At 35.4% G+C, this 25,541-nt stretch overlaps 2 protein-coding genes across 3 annotated transcripts in view; one reads left to right on the forward strand and one right to left on the reverse strand.

Annotated features, from left to right (window-relative positions):
- LOC131693382 (Krueppel-like factor luna) overlaps positions 1 to 25,541 on the reverse strand; it is a 153,744-nt gene that overhangs the window by 84,854 nt on the left and 43,349 nt on the right. The gene's annotated exons all lie outside the window — the stretch shown is intronic.
- On the forward strand, positions 17,206 to 18,794 carry LOC131693381 (phospholipase A2 inhibitor beta-like). Its single transcript, XM_058981149.1, has 2 exons — positions 17,206 to 17,239; positions 17,311 to 18,794. Exons 1-2 carry the CDS (start codon positions 17,211 to 17,213, stop codon positions 18,749 to 18,751), a joined length of 1,470 nt encoding a protein of 489 aa, XP_058837132.1. The 5' UTR covers positions 17,206 to 17,210; the 3' UTR covers positions 18,752 to 18,794.

A 25,541-nucleotide genomic window follows, 5' to 3' on the forward strand; every position in this document is an offset into this window, starting at 1 on the left:
ATTTGAAAGATTTTTTTGAAGACACAGACCTTCTAGGCCTTTAAAAAAAATGAGACGACACAAATTCAAGTGTACACCTTCACATGTACACTAGCGCCGTGTAGTAATATAATTCAAGACTAAAATATTCATCGGCTGGATTCCCTTTGGTTTGAAGAACAACTTTCCTGAAGAGAGCAAATATGAAGATAAACAGGATTTTTAGATAAAGCAACATGAATTCACCTGGGTATGTAGGAGATGGGATGGGGTGGTGGTCTGAGGCTGGTGTGATCAGAAGGGATCAGAAGTGGGTTTGATGGGAGAGGGGGTGTGATATAGAAGGGGTACTCGTTACCGCACACCCCTCGCTACGCATCTGTTAAACTCCAGACTACTTATTAAAATAAAAAAATTATATTGCCGGTATTAGGTCGACGATTTCTAGAATGATTGCATAACCTTTCTGTGTGAGAAAAGCAAAAATATGCCGAATAAACTAAGTCAAAAAATGTGAATTTCAGTGATTTTTTTCTATATTACATCAAACCTCGACGTTTCATGCGGTTTAAAGACATTAGGCTTCAAATTTGGCTTTCTTTTACTCCCCCTTTAAACATTTTTCAGTGTGGTCGATTCGGTTTTGATTACTCATTATTCATCTAGACTGGTAAATCCAAATCATTTCCCTTTTAATAGGTTTTGCATCATTTTTATATTATAGCGGTACCAGTTTATATGGAAAATTGCTGCGTGATCGCACTCTTAAACCTGTAACTCCAGAACCGCAACTCCGATCGACAAATAATTCAATAGAAGCTGATGGTAAAATTGTACTTTGAGACTAAATTTGTACAAATTGGTCTAGCCATCTCTGAGAATCCGAGGTAACTTTTAAGACAAATATACATATTCAAATACATACATACGCACACATACATTTTCCGATCTCGAGGAATTGAGAATTTTAAGACGGAGGGGCTATATTAGTCACAGGGCTATATTGTTTCTATCAACACTGTATATGCACCACAAATATTTACGTTTTAATACTAATATCATATAGACTTGAAATCTTCAAAAGAATTTTCAGATTGGATTCCTGAATCGCATAGATGTAGCTTGGAAGTTAGGTATATTTACTCAATTTACTGCAAAGATCTGGTGATACAAGTATTGTGAATCCTGACGGAAGTTACGGCCGACCACAATTATAGTAGCAAGATAAACTCACTGATAAGCAAAGTACAGACACGCACCAAAAATATTAAATGTTCAATTCACTACAATCCTAAACTAATCGATGTATCTCATTAATTTCTCAATGGTAACGCTGTGTCTCTATTTCCCCTTCTATTTCTTACATGGTAGTTGAAATGTGAAACACCGAAGCATTCATATGCACTGCCCATTAAAGCATAAGAGTCCGATATGAATTTTTGTCGAAGATGAGTTGGTCGGTGTTAAGTCAGATCGGACTAAGTCGCAAAACATAAAAAAAATGAGATAATGATGTCACTGGATAGGAAATTTCGTCAGCTACATTCGACTTTTGCCAGATTTGGAATATGTAACAATAATCAAGAATTATGACAAAAATTACTTTTCAATTATAATGTAAAGGATGCTACAATTCAAACTTTAAACTCGTTTTTCTCGAAATCAATATTTTGTCACTTAGTCCGGTCTGACTTAACACCGACCAGCTATTTGTTGGATTGTATTCTGTATTGCACAAATAAGATTATCAAGTTTGTTTAGAAAATATCGGAAAAATTACCAAAACATGATTGTCCCAGCAAACCAATGAAATTATTAATCTTAAACAGAGTTTTTAACGGCTTGATTTTTTTTCAATATGGGATTCTTAACGCTTCTGTAAGCAGTGTACTAGGATGGCAGTTATTTTTACGAAGTTAATTCCCTATGTTTTACATTTCTTTTTTTTAAACTAGGTTTAACATTAAATTAAGTTGCACACAATTTAATGATTATTGCAAATAATAAACTTAGTTTACAGCCATTTTCCAAACTGATTTAGCAACCTCATTGTTATAATCCATATTCATCACAAAATGATTCTACCCAATCTGATACGACCAGAGAGGTAGAGGTTGAAATGCTTGTACAAAAGTTTTGTTATTTTACAGAAAATAAGAACTTACAAACCTTAATAGTACTATGGTTTCACCATAAGCTATATAAGTCAATGTTACGCTTCAAAAAATTCAGAACAGAAGTAGGGCGTTTATTGTTTTTGATCGCATTCAAAACGTTCAAAATTAATTATGTTCACAGTGCAGCTTCCATCTAGAAAAATCTCTAGAGATTCCAACCATAATCCTTTATTCAAAGGGAAAGAAATTAAATTTCAAATGTAATCACTTTATTCCCACAGGTGAGCGGGGACGGTGTTGTTGAAAGCGCAGTCCTTGTGTTCGCCGGGTATAACCAGGATATCTTTGACTGGAGCACTCTCGCCGGTTACAGATTTGTACACATCTTTACACAATTTCTGTCAACATTCTTCAACGTCTCCCCCGTAGTGTACTGTGCACTGAAGTTTGTTTATGTCTGAGTGCTTGGGCACACAACCTGCGGCAGAATATTTCATTCATAGACCAAAACTATTTCCATTAAGCTCATTGTGTATTCCCGAAGGAACGAGGCTCACTGTTGGCTGGTAATCTTGCAGTCAACATATGTACTTGGCTTGCAGTACTTGTGTTTCTTGCAGTTGGGGGTTCTTACTTTCAATCTAAATTTCGACTCCACTCGTTTCCGGGGAAGTTGGCTTTGTTTGCCATCGCGTTGAAATGGGATTTTGAGACCAGCAGTGTTTAGTCGTTGTAAGTTGTGAGTAGGTTGCATGGAGTTTACTATAAATACATCGATGTACACTGTTCCCTAATGACGTGAGTTTATTTTCGAGACTTTTTAACCCTTGTGTTATAAGAACTTTGGCAAAAGTTAGCCCCACAACGTGCGTCTGAATAATATGCAAGAGAAACGGATGTGGGTGATGTGTCATATCAATAACAATATTAATCGCAATGCTCTGGAAAAAATAGTGTCGCGCTATTTTAATAATTGTACTGTTTGTTGGGAGCGAAGCAAATATATTGATACCATGTCATTGATTATAGTCTGAATAATTAACGAACGGATCTTTCCTAAAAACATGACACTGTATATCTTCACACTTATTTGTTTCCATACGTCTTGTTCATAGAAAGTTGTTGAAGGGGTTATATATGTTGAGGTCGGCCAAAAAATCGATTTTTTTAATTCTTCTATCGTAAAGCTCAGTTCTTAAGAATGTTACCTCAAATTTTTATAGAGATCGGAGCAGTGGACGCAAAGTTATAGCGTTTTTCATCTTGCTCCCTTATGGAGGTGTTGCTTATACTTGAAACTTTAACCGCGATTATCTCGAAATCATGTTTCCCAAAAGCGTCTTTGCGGTGACTACGATTGGCGGGAAAGTTTTCAACCGATATCAAAACTTTTTTTGACTTGTTCGTAATTTAACTGCCGTGTCCTTGAACGATTTCATTTTTTCGTCAAAATTTTCGTATTATTGTTATGAATTTTTTAATAATTTTTTTCAGGTGAAAATAGTGATTTTTTTTTGGAAAAATCGTCCCGTTTCCAAAAAGAAGAAATTTTTTTTAATCGATCGTTCAAGGACACCACAGGTACATATACTAATGATTTTTTTTTTAGTTTGACGGTTTCTGTTGAGCTGTTGGACCGGAATCGTAGTCACGGCAAACCTCTTTGAAAAAAACGCGTTTTGTGGATATTGCTGTAGCTTCGACAATTATTAATATTTTTTTTCTCAAGTGGATTTTGCAGGTTGGACATTGTACTACGGTAAACGTAAAACAAGTATTTCATAAAAATATGGCTACATACCTTTATAAAAATTCAAACTTTTCCCTTTTTTCCCGCATCTCAACATATACTCAACATATAACCACTTAACACTTATGTGTCCAACAAAAAAACACCTTTAACAGGCCAACGAGGCTACCCACGTACCCACAAATTGAAATGCTCATAACTATGGCTTCCTGTAACCGATTTGGACACTTTTAGATGTTTTGGATTCAGGAACTCGTCCACTTTTTGATTCTGTAAAATAGAACCGGAAGAATAGATCTGGTTTTTGGTAATCCGGATTTTCCGGAGTAATGTTCCAGTACTAGGGTATGATTTGTAAATTTTTATAATGTCCTAGCAATATAAGTATCAAAACTCTTCAAATTGTCTCGGAAGTCTGTTTTTCGTTGTTACGGGACCCTATGGCAATTTGAAAAAAAGAATTGGAATGGAATGGCCACTCACGGCCCCACGGGAACCTGCTTCAGAATGTCCATTCCGGGGTCAAATCACTAAATGGTTGCAATACCACGAGATACAGCCTACTGATGCAATTCCAAGAATTTTGATACCCATATTGCTAGTATTCCATTGTAGTTCGCAAATAGTACCCCAGCAACCTGCTTCCGGAAACCCGGATTCCCGGGAACCGAATGAAGTAATCCTATTCATTTTTACCAAGTCCAAAAGTGGATGAGTTCTTGAATCAAAAACACCCAAAAGTATCGAAATCGGTTGGATATTACCTTAGTTATGGGCATTTTAGTTTTGTGGGTACCCGGATACCCACGTCGGCCTGTTACATAGTAAAAAAATTCAGAAGCCCCTCCTCACTCCCACCCTTACTATATTAACAATATTATTAACCCAAAAGCTTAACTTAGTGCAATTCTAAGATGTCACAAAGTTTCAATTTCCAGCTATGGATAAAACATGGGAATTTCATTAATTGAAACTTAAAAAGGTACCCGGGTACCGCGTCGGACACATAACGGTTAATAAAATAAAACAATATGTATATAATAAAAACCATACAACACTAGTTAAAACTACCCTTGAGCCTATAAAAATTATACGCCTGTAAAAATTTTACAGCACATCACCGCACTGATTTCACATTTTGCAAAATAAAACATACATACACTGACTGTGGCCAAGCTAGTGTGACGATCGACAATAATTAAAGAAAGTGCAGTTATCATCACACGCGGTTCTTTTCGCTATGTTGATTGGGGATCCCCTGCCATCCCTAGCATTCGATTTTTTTAATCTCGTTTGAGCTACCTCTCTTCATTTGCATGACCGGCTCAGTTTCTCTCCACAATTCAAGGAAGGTAGTGCGTGATACAGAAGTTCTTCACCCTAAGCAATGATGAAGTTAGTTTGTGTAGTGGCATTGATTTACTGTGTATTTCCAATTTCTTCGGAAGCAGCTCGATGCGGCTACGAACAAAATCTCTTAGATGATATCAATGATTTATTGAACGAACAAATTGCATACCATCGTCTCTCTGTAAGTCGGCTTGGATATTTCGACAAGGCGGACTATGTCATCAAACACCTAAACAGTAGGATCTACCAACAAGGTCGAGGATCCGATTGTAAAAACTTGGACAAGGTCATCGTCGAAAGCAGTAAAAAACATTCAGTTGAAATAGAAGGCTTGGATAGCAGCTTAGCGCGGTTGAAGAGGCTTCTCGATCACCTGGACGCAAGGAACAACCACCATAAGCTGGAGATTGAAAAATACAGTGATCTACAGGACATTTGTGAAGAAGACAAAAATCAAATACAATTAAAACTCAACAATTTGAATCAAACAGCTATCGATCTAGAGAAAAAGATAGTTAACCAAACTGCTGTGATCAACGCACTGAAGGAAGAGAACAGAAAATTACAATCGAAAGTGAATAAAAACTCGCCAGCCATTCATGGCGAAACAGGAGTGATCACCGGTACAACTACAACTTCTACCATAACAAAAGCGGATGAAACTGTTGCTGACTTAATTATCACAACTACAATGGCAAGCTCATCGGTTGTAGTAGATCCTTCTGAGAACGTAACACCTTTCATCGATGTACGAGTTCAAGACGAGAGTTAGTGAAATTAGTAACCCTGGTTGTGAGAGTGGCAATGAATCTAACAAATCGCAATATAAAACACTCTTCATCATTTCGGAAAACAAAAAAATGTGAACAAGTAGATAGATTTTTATTTCTATTGTAAATTCGCAAAGAATTTCCCTTCTTTTATATAAAGCGTGAAAAATAATAAGGGTTGTCCTTATACCACGTCCTCCCCATGATGCTATTACTTGATAATCTGATTGAAAATCGTGTCAAATTTTTCCACAGAGCCTTAAAGCTTTCCTAAGAATTTCGTGAAAATATCTGATTTTTGCATTTGTACTGGCGTCATGTTGTGTTTAATGACTACAATACTTGTTATATACTATTTACACCCAAAACGAATCTTTGGGAGCGTAAATCCATCTGTTTTTCTCGCTTTCGAACTGTGAGCGAAAAGCTCCCAAATGATTCGTGTTCAACCAACCTCATATTTGTGCAATACAATATCGTACCCCATAGCTACACGTTGTCACAGATACAGTGCAGAGATAAGTTGAATAACACATACGAACGTATCCATGCTGTCCCACTTGTGATTGCTGCTACAATGATGAGCTACTACCTATTGAGATATCTGACGTTTAAAATACGCACACTGAGATCTCGCATTTTTATTCTGCCGCCCTCCCCTTAAGCCCAGAAGCGGTTTGTTTTCCTCCCAATTTGCAGTGTAAACCATTTGTTTTCCTCCCAATTTAGACGTCAAAACGGCACAATACCAACGCAGCTGGATAAGTCCATATAGCTCATTCGAATGGCTACTCATCTTGTGTCATTATGGCCTAGGGTGCAAGTAGGCGATTTAAAAAAATATACGTACACAGGTACATGCATACATTTATGGATATATAAGCGTGATATAATCGAAACATTACTGTATATGCCATTTTATTACTCAACGAGTGTATGTCGTCATGGTACGAGTAATAATAAGATGTTTTAGCGAATAGATGTTTATCGGCTCTAATCTAGCAATCTAATGGCCAATAGCAATCTAATGACCAATTTGGCTTTTATTGAAATGCGTTGAAAGTTCTAATTTGTCACGCATTGTAACGTCACGTTACATTGTCGGTCATAAAATAATCCTCTTCCAGTATATTCAGTTAGTGTTTATTGAATCTTCCGTGAAAGTTTGTCTACTTTCTGAATCTGTAATAAGTTTTGATGTAGGCTCTCATTTGATAAATCTATAACATATTTGTCGAATGAAGTCAAATTGTTGTAACGTCACGAAAGAATGTGTCTACTATAAATATTTCCATGATCAATATAATTGTGGAAAAGTTTTTTACATCCTTAGAACACCTATACAATGACTTGCCATTCACGAACTTGATGAGCTAAGTGTCGACGCTGAAACACTTGAAACAAAAAAATATGCTTAATTAGATTAATCAGCATTAGTCTAAAGGTGTCTTCTTGTTAACTTATTTTGGTGTAGGACAAATTTTGTTTTGTTCAATTTTCATCTAAGGCGCCTACTCATTCAGTGAGCCATGCACGCGACTTCAGAAAGGTCAGACATAAAAATTTTATCAATGTATAACTTATGAACAGGTGCTTACGAACAAACCTAATTATCATCGCGTCGAAGGCAAAATCCAGCCCTTTCAGAATAATGTATAAAATAAATGAAATCTTTTTCGAAAAACTAACAGCGATAAAAAATGTGTAAACAATACACTCTAAACTACTTCTACCCAAATTTTGGGCTATTTTCTATAGCGTTTCTTCCGTGATCCAATTTGATGTGGGACACCCTTCAATAGCGTTTTTTCCAAATCGCGTTTTTTAACTAATCAATGAATTGACTTGATTTTTTTTATGAGAATGCGCAATATGTGTAGTCGATGAACAACAGAAAACCGAATTAAAAATTTTTCTCCCTACTATTTTGAAGTAAAGTGAGCGAATTTTACGGTAAAATTTGAGATTGTTCAGTTTTCATGAAGCCATTTTCCGAAACTCGAACCTTTTTCTATTTGTTTTGGTTCATCGATGAAATACAAGTCTAAGCTTTACATATCTCATTGGATTTCATGTGTCAATCTGTTTTTTCGAGAGTTATCGTGTGCACCGCAGCGTCATTGGACGCTATCGGCGGTGGCGCGCCGGCTTCACGAATATTGACGCCTATGTAACTAAAAAAAATCTTGGCAGTACAATTCCTTTCCCAAATTTTAGGTTTCAATTGTAACATACTTCGCAGCACATATAAACAGACGTTACAGCTTGAAGGAAATTAAAAAAAAATCATCACCCACGTACTAGCGACATCTGTTGAACACATTGAACAAAATGCAATTCTCGCAACCATATCGATTTTTTTTTTCAACTGAAGCTCCAATAGTACCCACTCTGCTTTCCAAATGCAAGATAATAAATGAAAGATGAAACTATTTTTACAGTTACAAAATTTGAAATGGAATAATGATTGCAATGGGCAAATTTAAAAAATGCAGAGTAACGACTGTATTTCCATGATCCATAATAAGTTTTGCCTTTCTCATATAGAAAGGTTATGCAATCACTCTGAAAAACGTCAACCTAATCCCGGCCCGGAGGGCCGAGTGTCATATCCCATTCGACTCAGTTCGTCGAGATCGGAAAAAGTCTGTATGTGTGTGTGTATGTATGTGTGTGTGTATGTGTGTGTGTATGTGTGTGTGTGTGTGTGTATGTATGTGCGTATGTGTCAAATAATGTCACTCATTTTGCTCAGAGATGGCTGGACCGATTTGTCCAAACTTAGTCTCAAATGAAAGGTGCAACCTTCCCATCGGCTGCTATTGAATTTTGGATCGATCGGAATTCTGGTTCCGGAATTACGGGTTTCAGAGTGCGGCCACACAGAAATTTCTCATATAAACTATAGGAAAAATTAAAAACTGAATTTTTATTTTTGATGCTAAATGTGTTCAAGGTGCATGAAACGTCGAGATTTGATGCAAACTCGAAAAAAAAAAATTTGACTACGATTCACTTTTTTGGATTTTGGCACATTTTTGCCTTTCTCATATAGAAAGGTTATGCAATCACTCTGAAAAACGTCAACCTAATCCCGGCCAAATTTTTTTTTCGACTCGTTTAGGGTTTCTGGATTTTAACAGGGGCGTAGTTGATGGTTTACGGAGAGGGGTTACACCCCCCCCTCTACTGTTCGCGCCTCTCCTTTAAAAATCTCCTTAAATCACCCCTCAGACCACCACCCCATCCAGCCCTCATACCCCTCCCTTTCAACCCCATCATCTTTAAACCACCACTATATCACAAAGCATACCAATTTAAGCTGGGGAGTCGTTCGTTCATGGGACTTTCGCCTTCCTCACATACCCACCCCCGCATGACAAAATGAGTTAGCAAGCAGATAACATTGATCTAATGCTGATTAGGCTAATGAAGTATGATATTTTTTTGTTTCAAGTGTTTCACCGTCGACACGTAGCTCATCAAGTTCGTGGCTGGCATGCCATTGTGTATAAGTGCAAAGTGTACTAAGAATGTAATGGACATTTCCACGATTATGTTGAACATAAAAAGTCTCCGTGCCATAGTTTAGAGAAATGAGAAAGGCACAATTGCACCGCTAGGTGGATTAAAACAGGTTTTTTTTTCTATTTTGATTATAGAGGGCACCTTAGGGTCTTTTCTAATCTGTCGTACGGAGGTTGGGAATCGAACCCAGGTGAGCTGCGTACAAGGCAATCGACTGACCAACTTCACTATGCCCGCTTCATTGAATAAATATTCGATGAAAAAGCACTTTTGAAAACTTTGCTAAAGACATTGATTGTCAAACTAAATTTGTTCGACGAGTAAATTTTCTATAATTACTTCTAGAAAGATTGACTACCAAAAATATTTTATTTACTTTGTAATATTCCTCAAAGGTACTAAACATCCAAAGTTGACAGTTTCGAAATAATGTGATCGTGATTTTACTTTTTTTCACTATTAAAGTTCATAACTCGTATACGAAAATTTATTACACCATTCAATTCAACACTCAAATAGACAACATTATTAGCCACTAACTTAAAATATATTGAAATTTTTGTTGTTTCCAACCCTGCTTAGAGGCAATTGATATAATTAATAACACAAAAAAAGAAAATGTCCATAAAAACCGATCCTGACTTGCTAAAGCCAAACGGAATACGTTATTTTTCATCATTTCCTTCTACTTTTGAAAATATTATTGTCGTTGTTAATCACACTAAATTTTTTTCTTCCACTCCACAATTAAAAAAAAAATCTAGCGAATCTATCGAATCGTATGCAGTTTTCCGGTGAGCAAGTTTATGTTTATAAACATCAAGCTGTGCTTCTCATTTGAAGCATTGCCCCCAATCCATACTTCGGGGCATCTCTTCAAAAAATAACTCATGAAGAGCCCCCTCCCCTCCTGGCTACGCCACTGTATATAGAAATAGACACTACACCATCATGGAATTGTTTTGAAGTTGGTATTGACTATAATAGTTATTTAACAGTATGCCTTACATAATAAATGCTATATATTAGTATTACTATGTATGACGATCGACAAAAAATAAAAATATCTGTGGCTTTCTCTTTCATTTCGATTTTGCAACAATAATTAAGTGTATAGCTTGAAATGGCACTTATTTTATAAAAACAGATCACGACATCTGCACTCTCTAAAAAGACGACCTTCTGCGGGGGCCAACCGAGCAAATAGCACACTATAGTGCCAAGCTCCGATGAAGATACCTACACTGAGAAATGAAAACATGCATAGTTAGCATGCTTTTTATTCCCGTTTCTTTTATTATGCTGTGATTTTTATGCATTTTCTAGCATATACTTCTAGTAATCATTCAATGAGTGGATAGACCGAATATGTCCAATGCATAAAATTTACAGCAGAAGACACGAGAGGCCGATAGAAAAGCATGCTATCGGTGAATAAATAAAGTTCTGTGTGTACAGAGTTATGTTCAGACGCGAATAAAAGATTGGGGATTCCCTGCTGCATCAAGCATTCTTTGTTGTAATCTTGTTTTGAGCCACCGGTGTTTCATCATTTGCCTGACTGGCTCAGTTTCTATTCACAAATCAAAGCAGATAGTGCCCGTTACATTTTTTCGACTTAAGTGACGATGAAGTTAGTTTCTGTAATGGTATTAATTTACTGCTCATTTCCAATATTGTGCAATGCAGCTCGATGTAGTGGTCAATTATCAATCCTAAATGATATCAACGATTTATTGAATGATCAATTTATCAACCATCAGCTTTCCGGTTATCACCCGAACTATGTTGAAAAGACAGAATATGTCATCAAACAACTAAACAGTAGGATCTATCAGCAACGTGGAGGCTCCGATTGTAAAAACTTGGACAAGGCCATCGTTGAAAACAGTAAAAAATATTCAGTTGAAATAGAAGGCTTGGAAAGCAACTTAGCGCGGTTGAGAAGGCTTCTTGATCATCTGGATGCAAGGAACAACCTCCATAAGGTGGACATCGCCAAAGGCAGTGATCTACAGAACATTTGTGAAGAAGACAAAAATGAAATACAATTGGAGCTCAACAAGTTGAATCGCACAACTATCGATCTAGAGAAAAAGATAGTTAACCAAACGGCAGAGATCAACGCACTGAAGGAAGAGAACAAAAAATTACAGTCGAAAGTGAATAAAAACTCGCCTACCATTCATGGCGAAACAGGAATCATTGCCGGTACAACGCCGGCGACTACAAAAACTGATGAAACTGTTTCAGACACGAGTATCACAGCTACAATTCCAATCTCAACGGTTGCAATCGATTCCCCGAATAATACACCACCTTCTATAGATATACGAGCTCAAAGAGAAGAGGAAGAGTAGTAAAAAAGTGAGAATAACATGTGAATTAAGAAGATTGTTGAAATAGATTTTGCTAGCAACAAAATTTTTAGAAGACTTTTTTAAATAAAATAAAATAAAAAGGATCTTGCTCTACTGGTGTGAAATTTTGTTATCATATGGTTGAAAACCACGACATAAACTGAAATAATTTAATCTTAAATAGCCCTCTTAAGGCAGATGTCTTCCGTTTAATTCAACTGCAATAATAATGAAAATCAGTAGCATGTTCCCATCAAACAACAGATACTAGTATTTCGACTACAATGTCTTCTGCAGTGTCCATATCAGCGGCGTGCGCATGTATGTGTTGGTGGTTTACTACTACCCAATAACTCGCTAACACATACATGCGCACGCCGCTGATATGCCGCGCCGCATTATGTTGTGACAATTTGCGGCAGTGAAATATAGGGCCGATACAAATTAATACAGTGTTAACTATAGAAAAAGATCTCCTAATTACTTTTTTATTTGGTTGTTCTGTAATTTCTTCCTCTCTTTTAGTATGTATTTCATATATGCAAAAAATGCGTGGAGAGGCAGAAAACGCACGGTGGGGCAAAGCCCCCTCCCCTGTCCACCGAGGTTGATACAGCTCTGGTCGAAATTTCTAAATTAGTTATGGAATTTGTGTTTCGACGTCGTCTCATCAGAATCTGACACCAACTTAGTGACAGGACTACGCAAGTACCGGACTCACGTTAGCTCTAAAAACGGAGACACAATTTGTCTTTTTGAGCAAACCCCTAGTCAAGAATGTTTAATTGCTATGTTTACGAGTCTGTGAAATTCATTTGTGCTAAACCAGGGAGGACTCTCAAAATCATTCCGCAGAATTTTGTTCTGATTCCTTTGAGACGTTTTCTTCCTGGTAGCACTAGCACTTGCCCAAGTTGGCATTTGTTTAGAATTTTTGGTTTATCAGTGCATGTTTTGATTACTTAAATTGGTTTAGATTTTCACTGCATAGGTGGCTCTGCGATGTTGTCTTTTTTATTTCGCATCCTAGAGGTTTGGTGTCCTAAGTAAAGTTTTAGAACGTTCAAAACTATGAGTTGTCGAAGATAGGTGAACTGTTTTTATCATGTAACACATTTATAGCGATTATTATAAAATTTTACTGAATTTCGCGTTTTTGTACTTTTTTCGCTTCTATTGAGATTCCTGCGCTGGATCAAGTAAAAAAAATTACGCAATCATTTTTCAACCGATTTTGATTTTTTTGAGTTTTTTGGAAAGAAGAAATCACCTTTCCAACAGTATGCTATGTTATGTTCTTTTGTTAAAAGTACTATGCGGTTTTAGGGCAACAATATGAAAGTTACCATTATTTTGCTATTTTTTCATTAAAATTTTTAAAATAGCTCAACATTGTTTTTAGAAAACTTTAAAGAGAACACTTAATTCCGCATCCAATGACCTATTTTTGATCAAAATCGGTTGAAAAATGGCTGAGTTGTTTATTTTTTTCAAATCAGAAACCTGCTCGCATAAACTCTTAAGCGGTTAGTGAGGTATTGTCTTGCACTATAAGATGCTATAATTTTATCTTCCGTTATTTTATTCAATTTTATGGTCAAAGTTCACACACATACTTTTGAATATATACGTTTTTGGCCAAAAAATCGTTTTTTTGAAAATTTTATATGAGACCGTCCCCTTAAAAGTTCATGCGAGCAAGTTTCTAATTTGGAAAAAAATTAAATACTGCCATTTTTCAACCGATTTTGATCCTAAATAGATCGTTGAATACGGATTTAAATGTTGCCCTTAATATTTTATTAAAACAAAGATGCTTCCCATTAAAAATGTTGAGCAATTTTCTTATTTTTAATGAAATAATAGTAAAATAATGGTAACTTTTATATTGTTGTCCCAAAACCGCATAGTACTTTTAATAAAAGAACATATCGATAAGGTCATTTCTTCTTCTTTCCAAAACACTCAAAAATTTTAAAATCGGTTTAAAAATTACCACGTAAAACAATTGGTATCAAAGGTTCCGAAAAAACGTTTTTGCCTTTCTCATATAGAAAGGAGGGCTGAGTGTCATATCCCATTCGACTCGGTTCGTCGAGATCAGATGTCTGTATGTGTGTGTATGTATGTGCGTATGTGTCAAATAATGTCACTCATTTTTCTCAGAGATGGCTGAACCGATTTGCCCAAACTTAGTCTCAAATGAAAGGTGCAACCTTCCCATCGGATGATATTGAATTTTGGATCGATCGGAATTCTGGTTCCGGATTGCGAGTTTAAGAGTGCGGCCACACAGAAATTTCCCAAATGAACTATAGGAAAAATTAAAAATAGAATTTTTATTTTTGATGCTATATATCTTTAAGGTGCATACAACGTCGAGATTTGATGCAAACTCGAAAAAAAAATTTGACGAAAATTCACTTTTTTAGATTTTGGCACATTTTTGTCTATCTCATATAGAAAGGTTATGCAATCACTCTAAAAATCGTCGACCTAATCTCGGCTTTTTTACCTATAAAGGCTTAGGTAGGAGTATGTAATGAGGGGTTGCTACTTAAAAATAAAAACTAGTTTAAAATTTCTTAACAAGTTGAAAATTTTTGGCAGGGTCCGGACCCTCCGGATCTTCCTTCTTGATCCGCCGCTGGTTTCAAGCGATGCTTCAGTATCGACACATAATATCTCAAGATCTTGGCTGGCGATCCATTGTATGTTTGTGCAAATCGTACTGAATATGTAATATACATTTCCATCATTGTATTGAACATAACCAGTCATGGAATCATAGTTTGGACAAATTAGAAAGGCACAATTGCACCGCTAGGTAGATTAAAACAGGTTTTGCCTTTCGCATATAGAAAGGTTATGCAATCACTCTGAAAAACGTCAACCTAATCCCGGCCCGGAGGGCCGAGTATCATATCCCATTCGACTCAGTTCGTCGAGATCGAAAAAAGTCTGTATGTGTGTGTATGTATGTATGTGTGTGTATGTGTGTGTATGTGTGTATATGTGTGTGTATGTGTGTATGTGTGTGTATGTGTGTGTATGTATGTGCGTATGTGTCAAATAATGTCACTCATTTTTCTCTGAGATGGCTGGACCGATTTGCCCAAACTTAGTCTCAAATGAAAGGTGCAACCTTCCCATCGGCTGCTATTGAATTTTGGATCGATCGGAATTCTGGTTCCGGAATTACGGGTTTCAGAGTGCGGCCACACAGAAACTTCTCATATAAACTATAGGAAAAATTAAATATAGAATTTTTATTTTTGATGCTAAATGTGTTCAAGGTGCATGAAACGTCGAAATTTAATGCAAACTCGAAAAAAAATTTGACGACGATTCACTTTTTTGGATTTTGGCACATTTTTGCCTTTCTCATATAGAAAGGTTATGCAATCACTCTGAAAAACGTCAACCTAATCCCCGCCTGGAGGACCAAATTTTTTTTTTGACTCGCATAAGGTTTCTGGATTTTAACAGGGGCGTAGTTGATGGTTTACGGAGAGGGGTTACACCCCCCCCCTCTACTGTTCACTCCACTCCTTTAAAAATCTCCTTAAATCACCCCTCAGACCTCCACCCCATCCAGCCCTCATACCCCTCCCTTTCAACCCCATCATCTTTAAACCGCCACTATATCACAAAGCATACCAATTTAAGCTGGGGAGTCGTTCGTTCATGGGACTTTCGCCCTCCTCACATACCCACCCCCGCATGACAAAATGAGTTAGCAAGCAGATAACATTGATCTAATGCTGATTAGGCTAATGGAGTATGATATTTTTTGTTTCAAGTGTTTCACCGTCAACACGTAGCTCATCAAGTTCGTGGCTGGCAAGCCATTGTGTATAAGTGCAAAGTGTACTAAGAATGTAATGGACTTTTCCACAACTATGTTGAACATAAAAAGCCTCCATGCTATACTTTAGAGAAATGAGAAAGGCACAATTGCACCGCTAGGTGGATTAAAACAGGTTTTTTTTTGCTATTAATCAAGATTTTGAGGGTATATTAAATTGATCAAACGTAGTTTTGTGTTGTATTTGACCAAACCTATAACCTTTACTATATCACTTTAAAAGTACATTCAATTATTTTTATTTTGTAGCACCGTGTTATTGAAATTTAAATCCATTACAATTTTGTTAGCAATATCCCATCCAGATTGAAAAACGTCAAACATCGAGGAAGAATTTAGCATTGCAGTCATCAATTGAAACATTGATTGCCTCAAAAAATATTTTTTTCTCCCGTAATCCTACCTACCATTGGAGCAAATGAACCGTTGTTTAGAGATGAAATTGGAGGCGTGGTAATCATCGTGCTTTTAGCCGCGTCACCTACGACTGAAGTATAAGATGCCGTTCCATTGTAGGATGGTGCACAGTGGTACGATGTGTGACAAAACCCCAAAAATCAATATCTCGTAATTCTTTTGTAAATATTTAGTTTATTTTTTTCTCAATTTGAAAAAAATATCTCGAAATTTTACGATAATCGGATGTAAAATTACATTTCTAACATGCCGTTGAAGCAAATGATGTCGAGAATTTCTGTTCAATTCAATTCATAAGAATTGTTTGTACCCTCGAACTTCAAATGGCGATATCTCAAGAACTACACGACCGATTGGAGTAGTTTTGATTTTTTTAGAAACAAGAATGATTAAACGGACTGCTTTGTTCTCGCATAACGCGATTAAGTTTACGTTTTCGTACACGCATCTACAATATACACATTGCAGTCAGAGGGGGAGGGTCCGTAGGTTCCTCTGGGATATTGGCAAACATCTCGTCGGTCGGGTACCAGCAACAAAGGAATTTCTCGATGGCGCGTAGAAAAACTTATTTCCAACTACTATTGTGGTGTCGATGACAGGTATTCAGTCCAGAAAATGAAAACCAGTAGAAGTTTTGCCCAGAAACAAGAAATAAACAAGTACTAAATATAATTACAATATACTAGACCCTACCATTATATAAACATTCTACAAATTAGTATCTTTCTGCTCGGAGCTTTGGCGTTGCACAATAGTGGTACCAATTCGTGCCCTCCGTTGGATCCCGACGAAAATTTCGAGATATGCGAGTCTCGGTTGATGTTGCCTGAACTCACATCCATAATTATGAAAGGCACACATGGGCCTTGAAGACTCATGACTTGAGGAAATTAAAAACGAAATTGGATTAAAGAATGCATCCAGAAATACCAATGCTCACCATGTGAGGTTATCATTTCCAGTTAAATGGAAAAATTCTAAAAATTTATTGCAATACGCTTGTTGCGTTATCAGCAATCATTGCTAAAAGGCCGCTGACTTGTGCTATTTGGTGCAGTAATCAGAAAAATGTGGAAGAGAGCTGCTCTAGTTTTCGTGTAGGTTAAATGTTTTTTTCCATTTCAAAGATTGCATTTGCACCAATAAAATAAAACACAATCACTTTCAGCATTTGCTGTGGAATTGTAGAAGCCCAGACGACACTGAACCTACACTGTTTACCTACAGCAAAACCTGGATTATGTATACTGAATTCCATCAAGGTGAAAACGAAGGACTTCATCAATCCCACTTCCAGTTCATCAACGGAGAAAGTGATACAGTTCGAAAACTCACAACTGGACTACTTTCCGCCAGTTTTGTTCAATAAATTTCCCGAGCTAGAAACCTTACTAGCATCAAATATTGGGTTAAAAAAGCTCTGGAACGATACTTTCGCCCATTCCACTAATCTAAAGCACCTGGATATCTCATCTAATTTCGTTTCCGCACTGCCGGAAAACGTTTTCGGAACATGTCACAACTTAGAAGTGATAAACGTTGCGGAAAACAGGCTTCATCTCTTCAAAAGCATCGAATTGATCGGATGTAAACAACTACGTCATCTGAATGTGTCATCTAATCAGTTGATCTACATAAACTGGGATCCGCTGAGTGATCTACGCCAGCTAGAGCAGCTTGATTTGGGGAATAATTTGATCACTGAGTTGATTATTCCAAAATATCTACGGAGGCTCGTGGCCAGTAATAACCACATCCATGAATTAAGCACTGATCGGGATGCTTTTATTTTCATGCTGGAATATTTGGATGCATCAAGAAACCGGTTGAGCAATATTGATAAACTTTCACATCTCGCGAAGCTGACCTACATCGACCTTTCGTACAATCGGTTGTTGAGTGTGGATTTCGCTCTGTTTAAAAGCATGCGCTTGCTGCGCGAACTTCGTCTGGCACATAACAATATATTTGCGGTAACAACCTCTGAGCTAAAGCCGATTTCGCTCGAATTGGTCGATTTATCCTACAATGAGCTCGCACACTTAGCAGCTAATGATAGCGCTGGAATTGGATCAACGGTGAAACTTCTGTTGAACAATAACTATTTGATGAGTTTCGAGGTTACCGATGGGTCGTTGAACTTCCCGAATTTGCGTGAGATTTCGTTGAATGGTAATGACTGGACTTGTAAAGATATTGACCGTATAATGATAGGTCTAAAAGCAAAAAATGTGAATGTAATTCCTGATCACCAGCAATGTGCGCCTTACCAGATTAGTAGAAATTATTTATGTTGCCGTGATGTAGGTGTATCTTACGACGAACTAATACTGATGAAATCGGAGGATCATGTCACTGCGCGTGTCGTTCAGAAAACTGTCCCAACAGTGACAGGTTCTGCATCAGAAGTAATTCCTGTAATTCACAAATCTTCGAAAGATAGTCTAATGGCTACGGAGTCTCAACTGATACAAATCAAACGTGAAAAAGAAGATCTCCAGGCGTTGTTGGAAAAGGTGCAGCAAGAAGCCAGATTGTTCAGTGAAAAGCTTAAGCGCTGTCTGTCGGCCATCAACCAACGCACGGGACAGTCTGTTATTATTGACTAAATCATGGCTTACTGAATTATAGGTTTAAATAAAATGAGAGAGTAACATACCTTTTTTATTTTCATAAAATCGAAAAATTGTTTTTGGTATCTATCTGAAAGTAGAGAACTCCTTGAGAATATTTTCCCAAATTTTCAAAGAAATCTGCGATAGAATTTAAAGCGCTTTGAAGCGCGCCTCGCTTGCCAATAGTAGTGGCGACTTGAAACTTTAAACTCGATTTTCTTTAATTGTTGTTTTTCCAAGAATAGCTTTTCTGCGATCACGATTGTCGAAAAACTATTCAAGGAATCTTTTTCGTTTTTTGCTTAATTGTTCGTAATTGTTTTTCTCCTACCTTAAATATTTCATACTAAATAAATAAATTTATATTTCGCAGGCACAAATTTTTAAAAAGATTGTGACTATAACAGACATTAACTTTCCTTAGCTAATCATCTCCACACTAGACAAAAAAGTATATATATATATACATATAGTTTGTTCAGTTACTTATCAGTTTTAAGCTACAATAGGTGAACTTGGCTTTATACCTACTACACTATCATCAATGTGATGTGATATTCGTTATAAAATATTTTTATTAGAGTAGACAATGAATAAAAGAGTATAATTTCACGAATTAATTCTTTTGATGAAATAAAATTTCAGATGTCTTAAAATTTTTTGGAGCGTTTTAGTTAAAGGAATTTTGCATTGGAATCACATTTAGAATCATATTATGACGAATAATAGTTATTTGGAAAAATCTCTTCCTTGTCCAAACTGATTTTTTTTCAGTGCATTTTTATCGAAAAAAATGAAAGTCATAATCATCTCAGAATCCATTTTGCCAGCTGCTAGTTGCCTGATATATGCAAAAAGTATCAGTAACGAATTTGGTATATATTCATAACAAACTTGAATGAAGACTGGAAGATCGGAAAACTGGAAGATTGGAAGACTACAAGACTGGAATACTGGAAGACTGTAAAACTGGAAAACTGAAAGATAAGAAGACTGGAAGACTTGAAGACTGCAGTTCATTTGTTCCTCTCAAGACTGATAAATTTTATAAAATAATTGACAATCTTCTAAAATTTCTTTTATGTCTGGTGGAGCAGCAGCACAATACAAAAATAAAAAAAACTTTGCAAGCTTGCACACCAAAAATATCTTAATTTCATCGTTGAAGTAATTCCTAACTTACCACAATCTAACAAACCTTAATTGACGAAATGTTATATTGCTCTGTTAAATTTTACATGAAAGATGAGCTTTTCGTGCGCAGTGCCTTGAAAATTTTGTTGTTGCAGCATCCCATGGAAAAGGACCCTGTGATGCTATTAATGGCACTCTCAAGCGAATGGCAAAAAGAGCCAGTCTTCCTCGCGACTATGGAAATACCATAACAAGTCCCCGAGAGTTATATAACTGGGCAGTTGAACAAACTGATAAAAATATTTGAAAATGAATTTTCTGCTACATTTTCACAGAACAGTGAAATAGCGTAATAACGCCAAAACAATATCTGGAACTCAAAAATTCCACAGTTTTGTGCCTATTCCTGGGGGCAAAGTAGAGATGAACAGATATTCTAATTCAGAAGATGAACCAAAAATATTTTACTTGTAATGAAATAATACAAAATAGCATGCATGAAGATAGTTTTAAGACAAATGTAACATATGAAAATGAATAAATAATTATGTAAAATTCAATACAAAATGTGGTGGTGGTTATTTCCTTTATTTCTTTCTCTGATTCTTCCTCACCACTAAACAAGAAAACAAAAAAGTAGTAATGGAATATTTGTTTAACGCCATAAACTCTTTTCAATGGGATTCTTGATTAAGGGGTACTTTTTAGTGATAAAAATGTCAAGAAAGTTTGAATTTACGTAAAAGAATAAAGCAATGATTTCATTACATCAAACTTAAAATATTTTGATAGTACATTTTTCAGTAGAATAAACAAGCATAAGTTTATAAAAATAAATTGATAATTGTTGGATTTATGGCTTTTTCCCCGAAACCCGTTTTTATTTAACCCATTATAACCCAGGGGTTTCAAAAAGTGAGCCAAATGCAGGATATCTTTAATTTCACAAAAAATGTATCCAAGATTATGGGAAAAATAAAATCACCACTTAAAATAGTTTCGAGAATGAAAATATCTCGTGCAAAAAATTTCGTACGCTTAAATAAAAACAACAAATTTTAAGTTGTTTGACATATTTCTTCGGATTTTCTGATAGACAACACTTCTTTTACACCTGTAGGAACGTTTTGTCACATAATGGAATTATTAGCACGAATTCCAACAATAAAATTCAATTAAATCTATTGCTTACTTTTCAGCCGCCATTTTCCCCAACTATACACGGTTCAAAAATGTAAACAAAATAATAAAAAATGGCAGTTGTCTTGTTTCACAATGAAATATGAGGTACAATAATCCCATTAGTGCAATAATAAAGCAGTTAGATGCCAAAATTCTGCAGTAAGTACGCGTTAAACGATGGATACTTCTGCGTATTAAATTTCATACGCTAGGATATAATGGGTTAAGAGGTTTGCGGTGATCACGATTGGAGATCAATAGAACATCTAGAATCCTAAAACTCAAAAATTTCCATTAGAATACGAGTATCCTCGTACCTTAACGATTAGTTGAATAAATCATAATTTTTTTTAAAAATCGCTGTTTTAAGCCCTAAAAATTGTATTAAAAATTCTTATCCTTCAAGGATAAGAATTTTTTAATACAATTTACAATACAAAAATTTATAAATAAAAAAGGAATCGTTAAAGTACGAGAAAAATTAATTACAATCGATTGAAAAAAATAAGAAAATTGATTGAGTAGTTTTTCGGCAATCGTAATCACGGAATAGCCATTTTCAGTAAAGCAACATTTCGAGATAATCGAGTTTAAAATTTCAAATTACCACTGTTCTTGGTATACGAAGCGCGCTTGGAAGAGCTGTAATTTTCGGTCCATTTCTCGGATCTTTATAAAAATTTGAGAAAACATTTTCAAGGTGTTGTACTTTCAGATAAAGTAATAAAACAATTTCGATTTCATGAAAAATGAAAAGGTAGTTAATCCCTTGATAAAAATATGCTTAGTTGCTAAATTAGACAATATCTTCTCACAAACTGAGTTTTATTGGATTCTGAAATGATTATGACTTTTATTGGTTTAGTTTTCGATAAAAATACACTGAAGAAAAAAATTCAGTTTGGGAAAGAAAAAGTTTTTTTCAAATAACTTTTTTTCCTTAAAAGTGCTCAGCTTGAATTTTTGACGGTAGTTAGGGACCATAATTATCTATCTTGCAACAAAATTTAATCAAAATCAAAAATGGGTTTTTCGTAAAAAAAATTTTTTAAAATCGATTTTTTTCAGTGGAGGAGTCAGAGAGGAATTTTTTCAATATTTTTATTCTAAAATTTGACTAATTTTGTGAAAACCACTCCTACAACATTTTTTTTGTAGGATTTGTCATTTTTAGACTATAGCCATTTGAAAAAAAGGTAAAAAAAAGTTTGGCCCTTTTCAAAAGACAGTTTAGATCATTTTTGGAAAAACAAAATATGCAAAGTGGCTTTTTGTGACAAAGTATTCATGTACAGAAAGTTTCATTAGAATCTGAGAGGGTGCTGCCAACTTTGAATATGATTTGGCGCGAAATTCGTCTTATATATTAAAATTACAGTTTGTTTGTTTACTAGTATGAAATTCAAAAAAGACGTTTGAAGTTAATATTAGTTTACTTCTTTACTGATAGTTTCTCCTTTAAATTGTTTTTTTTGTTGTTTTATGGCTTTTGGTGACGAAAATCTAAATTATTAAAAAATGGGTGTGTTCTGGTATTTAAATTTTTAAAATAATTTGTTGTTTTTGTAATAAATGTCATAACTTTTTTCAGTGTTGCACTATTATATTATTATATTATTATATTATTATATTATTATATTATTATATTATTATATTATTATATTATTATATTATTATATTATTATATTATTATATTATTATATTATTATATTATTATATTATTATATTATTATCATTTTTATTGGTTCTTAAGATCGAAGCAAACATTTTGATAGCCAATTTATGCGCAGTCCATCGACTGTAGGTCGAGTAATTAATAAAACTGTGAAGCAGGTTCAGAATAGACACTTTACGCTATATCGAAAAATGGTTGCATGGAATCATGTACTAAAAAAACTTATTTTTGGAATGAATAAATTTGTGACAAGTGACTTCATAGTCAACAATAAGCGCTGCCTTATTCTGAATAAAATTAACCCACTACATACTTCGTTAAAAATATAATTATTTCTCAGAATTCTAAGTAATAGGATTATCTTCCAGATTCTCACTATTAATTCGCATTATGGATGTAGTACAATCTATTAACGAAAATGAACACAAGACTTGCGTGATTTGGCTCAAACTAGGTGCACGAATGCACCAAAGGGGTACTCGTTTACTTTTGCTCTACTCTACAGTGCCCACGTCTAACGAAGCCAACACGATTGAAAATTAGCACCAGGTTTCTCTCAAACCCACCTTGATTCAATTTTAGGTCATATTGGCTCACCGCTGCACAGATGAAATTGGTGCCACTAACTCCGGTAAAAGTTTATGTGCGAGAAGGTCATTTCAGAGAAGATGATCCGTTTAGTGAAGCTTTAAATCAGTGTAACGGAAGCTTTCCTTGCTCGTTACAGCATCAATTTTCGCTTCGTCCTTTTTTATTAAAATGTGCAATGAATTATGATTATCCATTAAAAGAGCTATAAATATTATGGACCTCGCTGCACTGACTCTGTCAGCAGGCGAGAAGGCTGCTTTTACTCGCCCTTTTCAGCAATATATACCTACAGCAGACATTGGATATGCTCAGGTTCAGGGCCAGTGCCATCAAGCTCTGCAAGTGCAGTGCAGGATGCGGTCCAGTAAAAACGAACTCCTTAATGGGCGGATGCAAGAGAAAAGTTTCATTAAGCTGTAGCGGATAGAATTTTTAGTCTATTAATCTTTGGCAGGGATCTACAGTTTCCACTATTGAGTTTCGCCATCACTGCTTTACACGCAGAACAAATTGGTTCAAGTGTGAACTTTTGCTCTTTGCAAACTGATTAACGATGTTTTCGCCGTAAACTGTAAATCGTTTACTTACCTGGATTCTACCGGCAAAGAAATGTATTAGGTTTACCTGTAAAGATAAAAGAAAAGTTGGAATATTAGCAATCAGTTTTAATGTATAATTTATAAACAAGATCATAAAAATGTAATTGATCGATGGAATCGAGCATGAATATCAGCTCGTGATTAATATACTATGAATCAGGAACCATGGAGCAACATTAGATCCATGATTACTATTACGAGTTTTGTGCACTAATTCTCGTGAAATTCTCGAGACCAACGGTTGAATTGCTTACACATAAACAAGGTTATGGAAGTGAAAACTATTAAGAATATTTATAAATTCGTGAACTTAATCACGCACATGGTCAAGTGGCAGTTCAGGCAGCAAAAATTCGTCCATGAATATTCTGTGTTCAGTGCTATTGTAACTCATTTTTTGCTTTTTTGAAATATTTCTCATGCATGGGTGGTGATAGGAATGAATTAGATCATGGATGTAAATGGATCAATCAATAATATTCTGAGTTTTGTGAAATTATTTACGAGAATGTATTAGGATTGTTTTGATTTTGGTAAATAATTCGCAGCCATGAATACTAGACACTTTCTCAAAACACTATTTTATTGGAGCAATTGGAAAAAAATTACTAACCAATCAATTAAATTTAAAATTTTAGCTTGCAGTTAAAAATGGCTGAAATTTTATTTTAAATAGTTTACTAGTATAATATTTACCTCGGATGAGTTTCATAAAAATCTGCCATATGCTTTTGAGCAACTTAATTGGATGGAGCGAAAACTATCCATATTTGCGAATAGCCAGGTTCTACAATCTTTGTGTGTCTAAAAAGCGCTCAAAAACAATTTTTCTTGACAAAAATTGACTTTTTTGGACTTTGGCATATTTTTTCCTTTCGCATATAGAAAGGTTATGCAATCATTCTAAAAATAGTCAACCTAATCCCGGTTTTTGGACCTATAAAGGCTTAGGTAGGAGTATGTCATGAGGGGGTTAATTCAAAGCTGAAAAGAGGTATTCTACATCACTTAAAAAAACTTGTAAAATGTATTACACTACAAAAATATGAAATAAAGTAACTGTCTGAACTGAACTGAACTGATGTCATGAGGGGTTGCTACTTTAAAATTAAAACTAGTTTAAAATTTCTTAACAAGTTGAAAATTTTCGGCAGGGTCCGGACCCTCCGGATCTTCCTTCTTGATCCGCCGCTGGTTTCAAGCGATGTTTCATTGTCGACACATGATATCTTGGCTGGCGATGCATTGTATGTATGTGCAAATCGTACTGAATATGTAATATACATTTCCATCATTGTATTGAACATAACCAGCCATGGAATCGTAGTTTGGACAAATGAGAAAGGCACAATTGCACCACTAGGTAGATTAAAATAGGTTTTATTTTAATTTTGCAGCACCGTGTTATTAATGCTTTATTGATGATTTAAACCGGACTTATCGAACATGGCTAGACTTGCACAGTCAAATACATGCAATTCCCCTAATTATTATTTAAGTATTTATCTAGAAAAACCTATCAGTAATGTCTTGTGGGCCGGCGCAGCTCTCGGCGGCCTTGATGACGAAAGCAAAAAGCTAACAATTATAGGCTTAATGTTAA

Source organism: Topomyia yanbarensis, chromosome 3 (genome assembly GCF_030247195.1).
Source record: "Topomyia yanbarensis strain Yona2022 chromosome 3, ASM3024719v1, whole genome shotgun sequence".
Taxonomy (NCBI): Eukaryota; Metazoa; Arthropoda; class Insecta; order Diptera; family Culicidae; genus Topomyia; species Topomyia yanbarensis.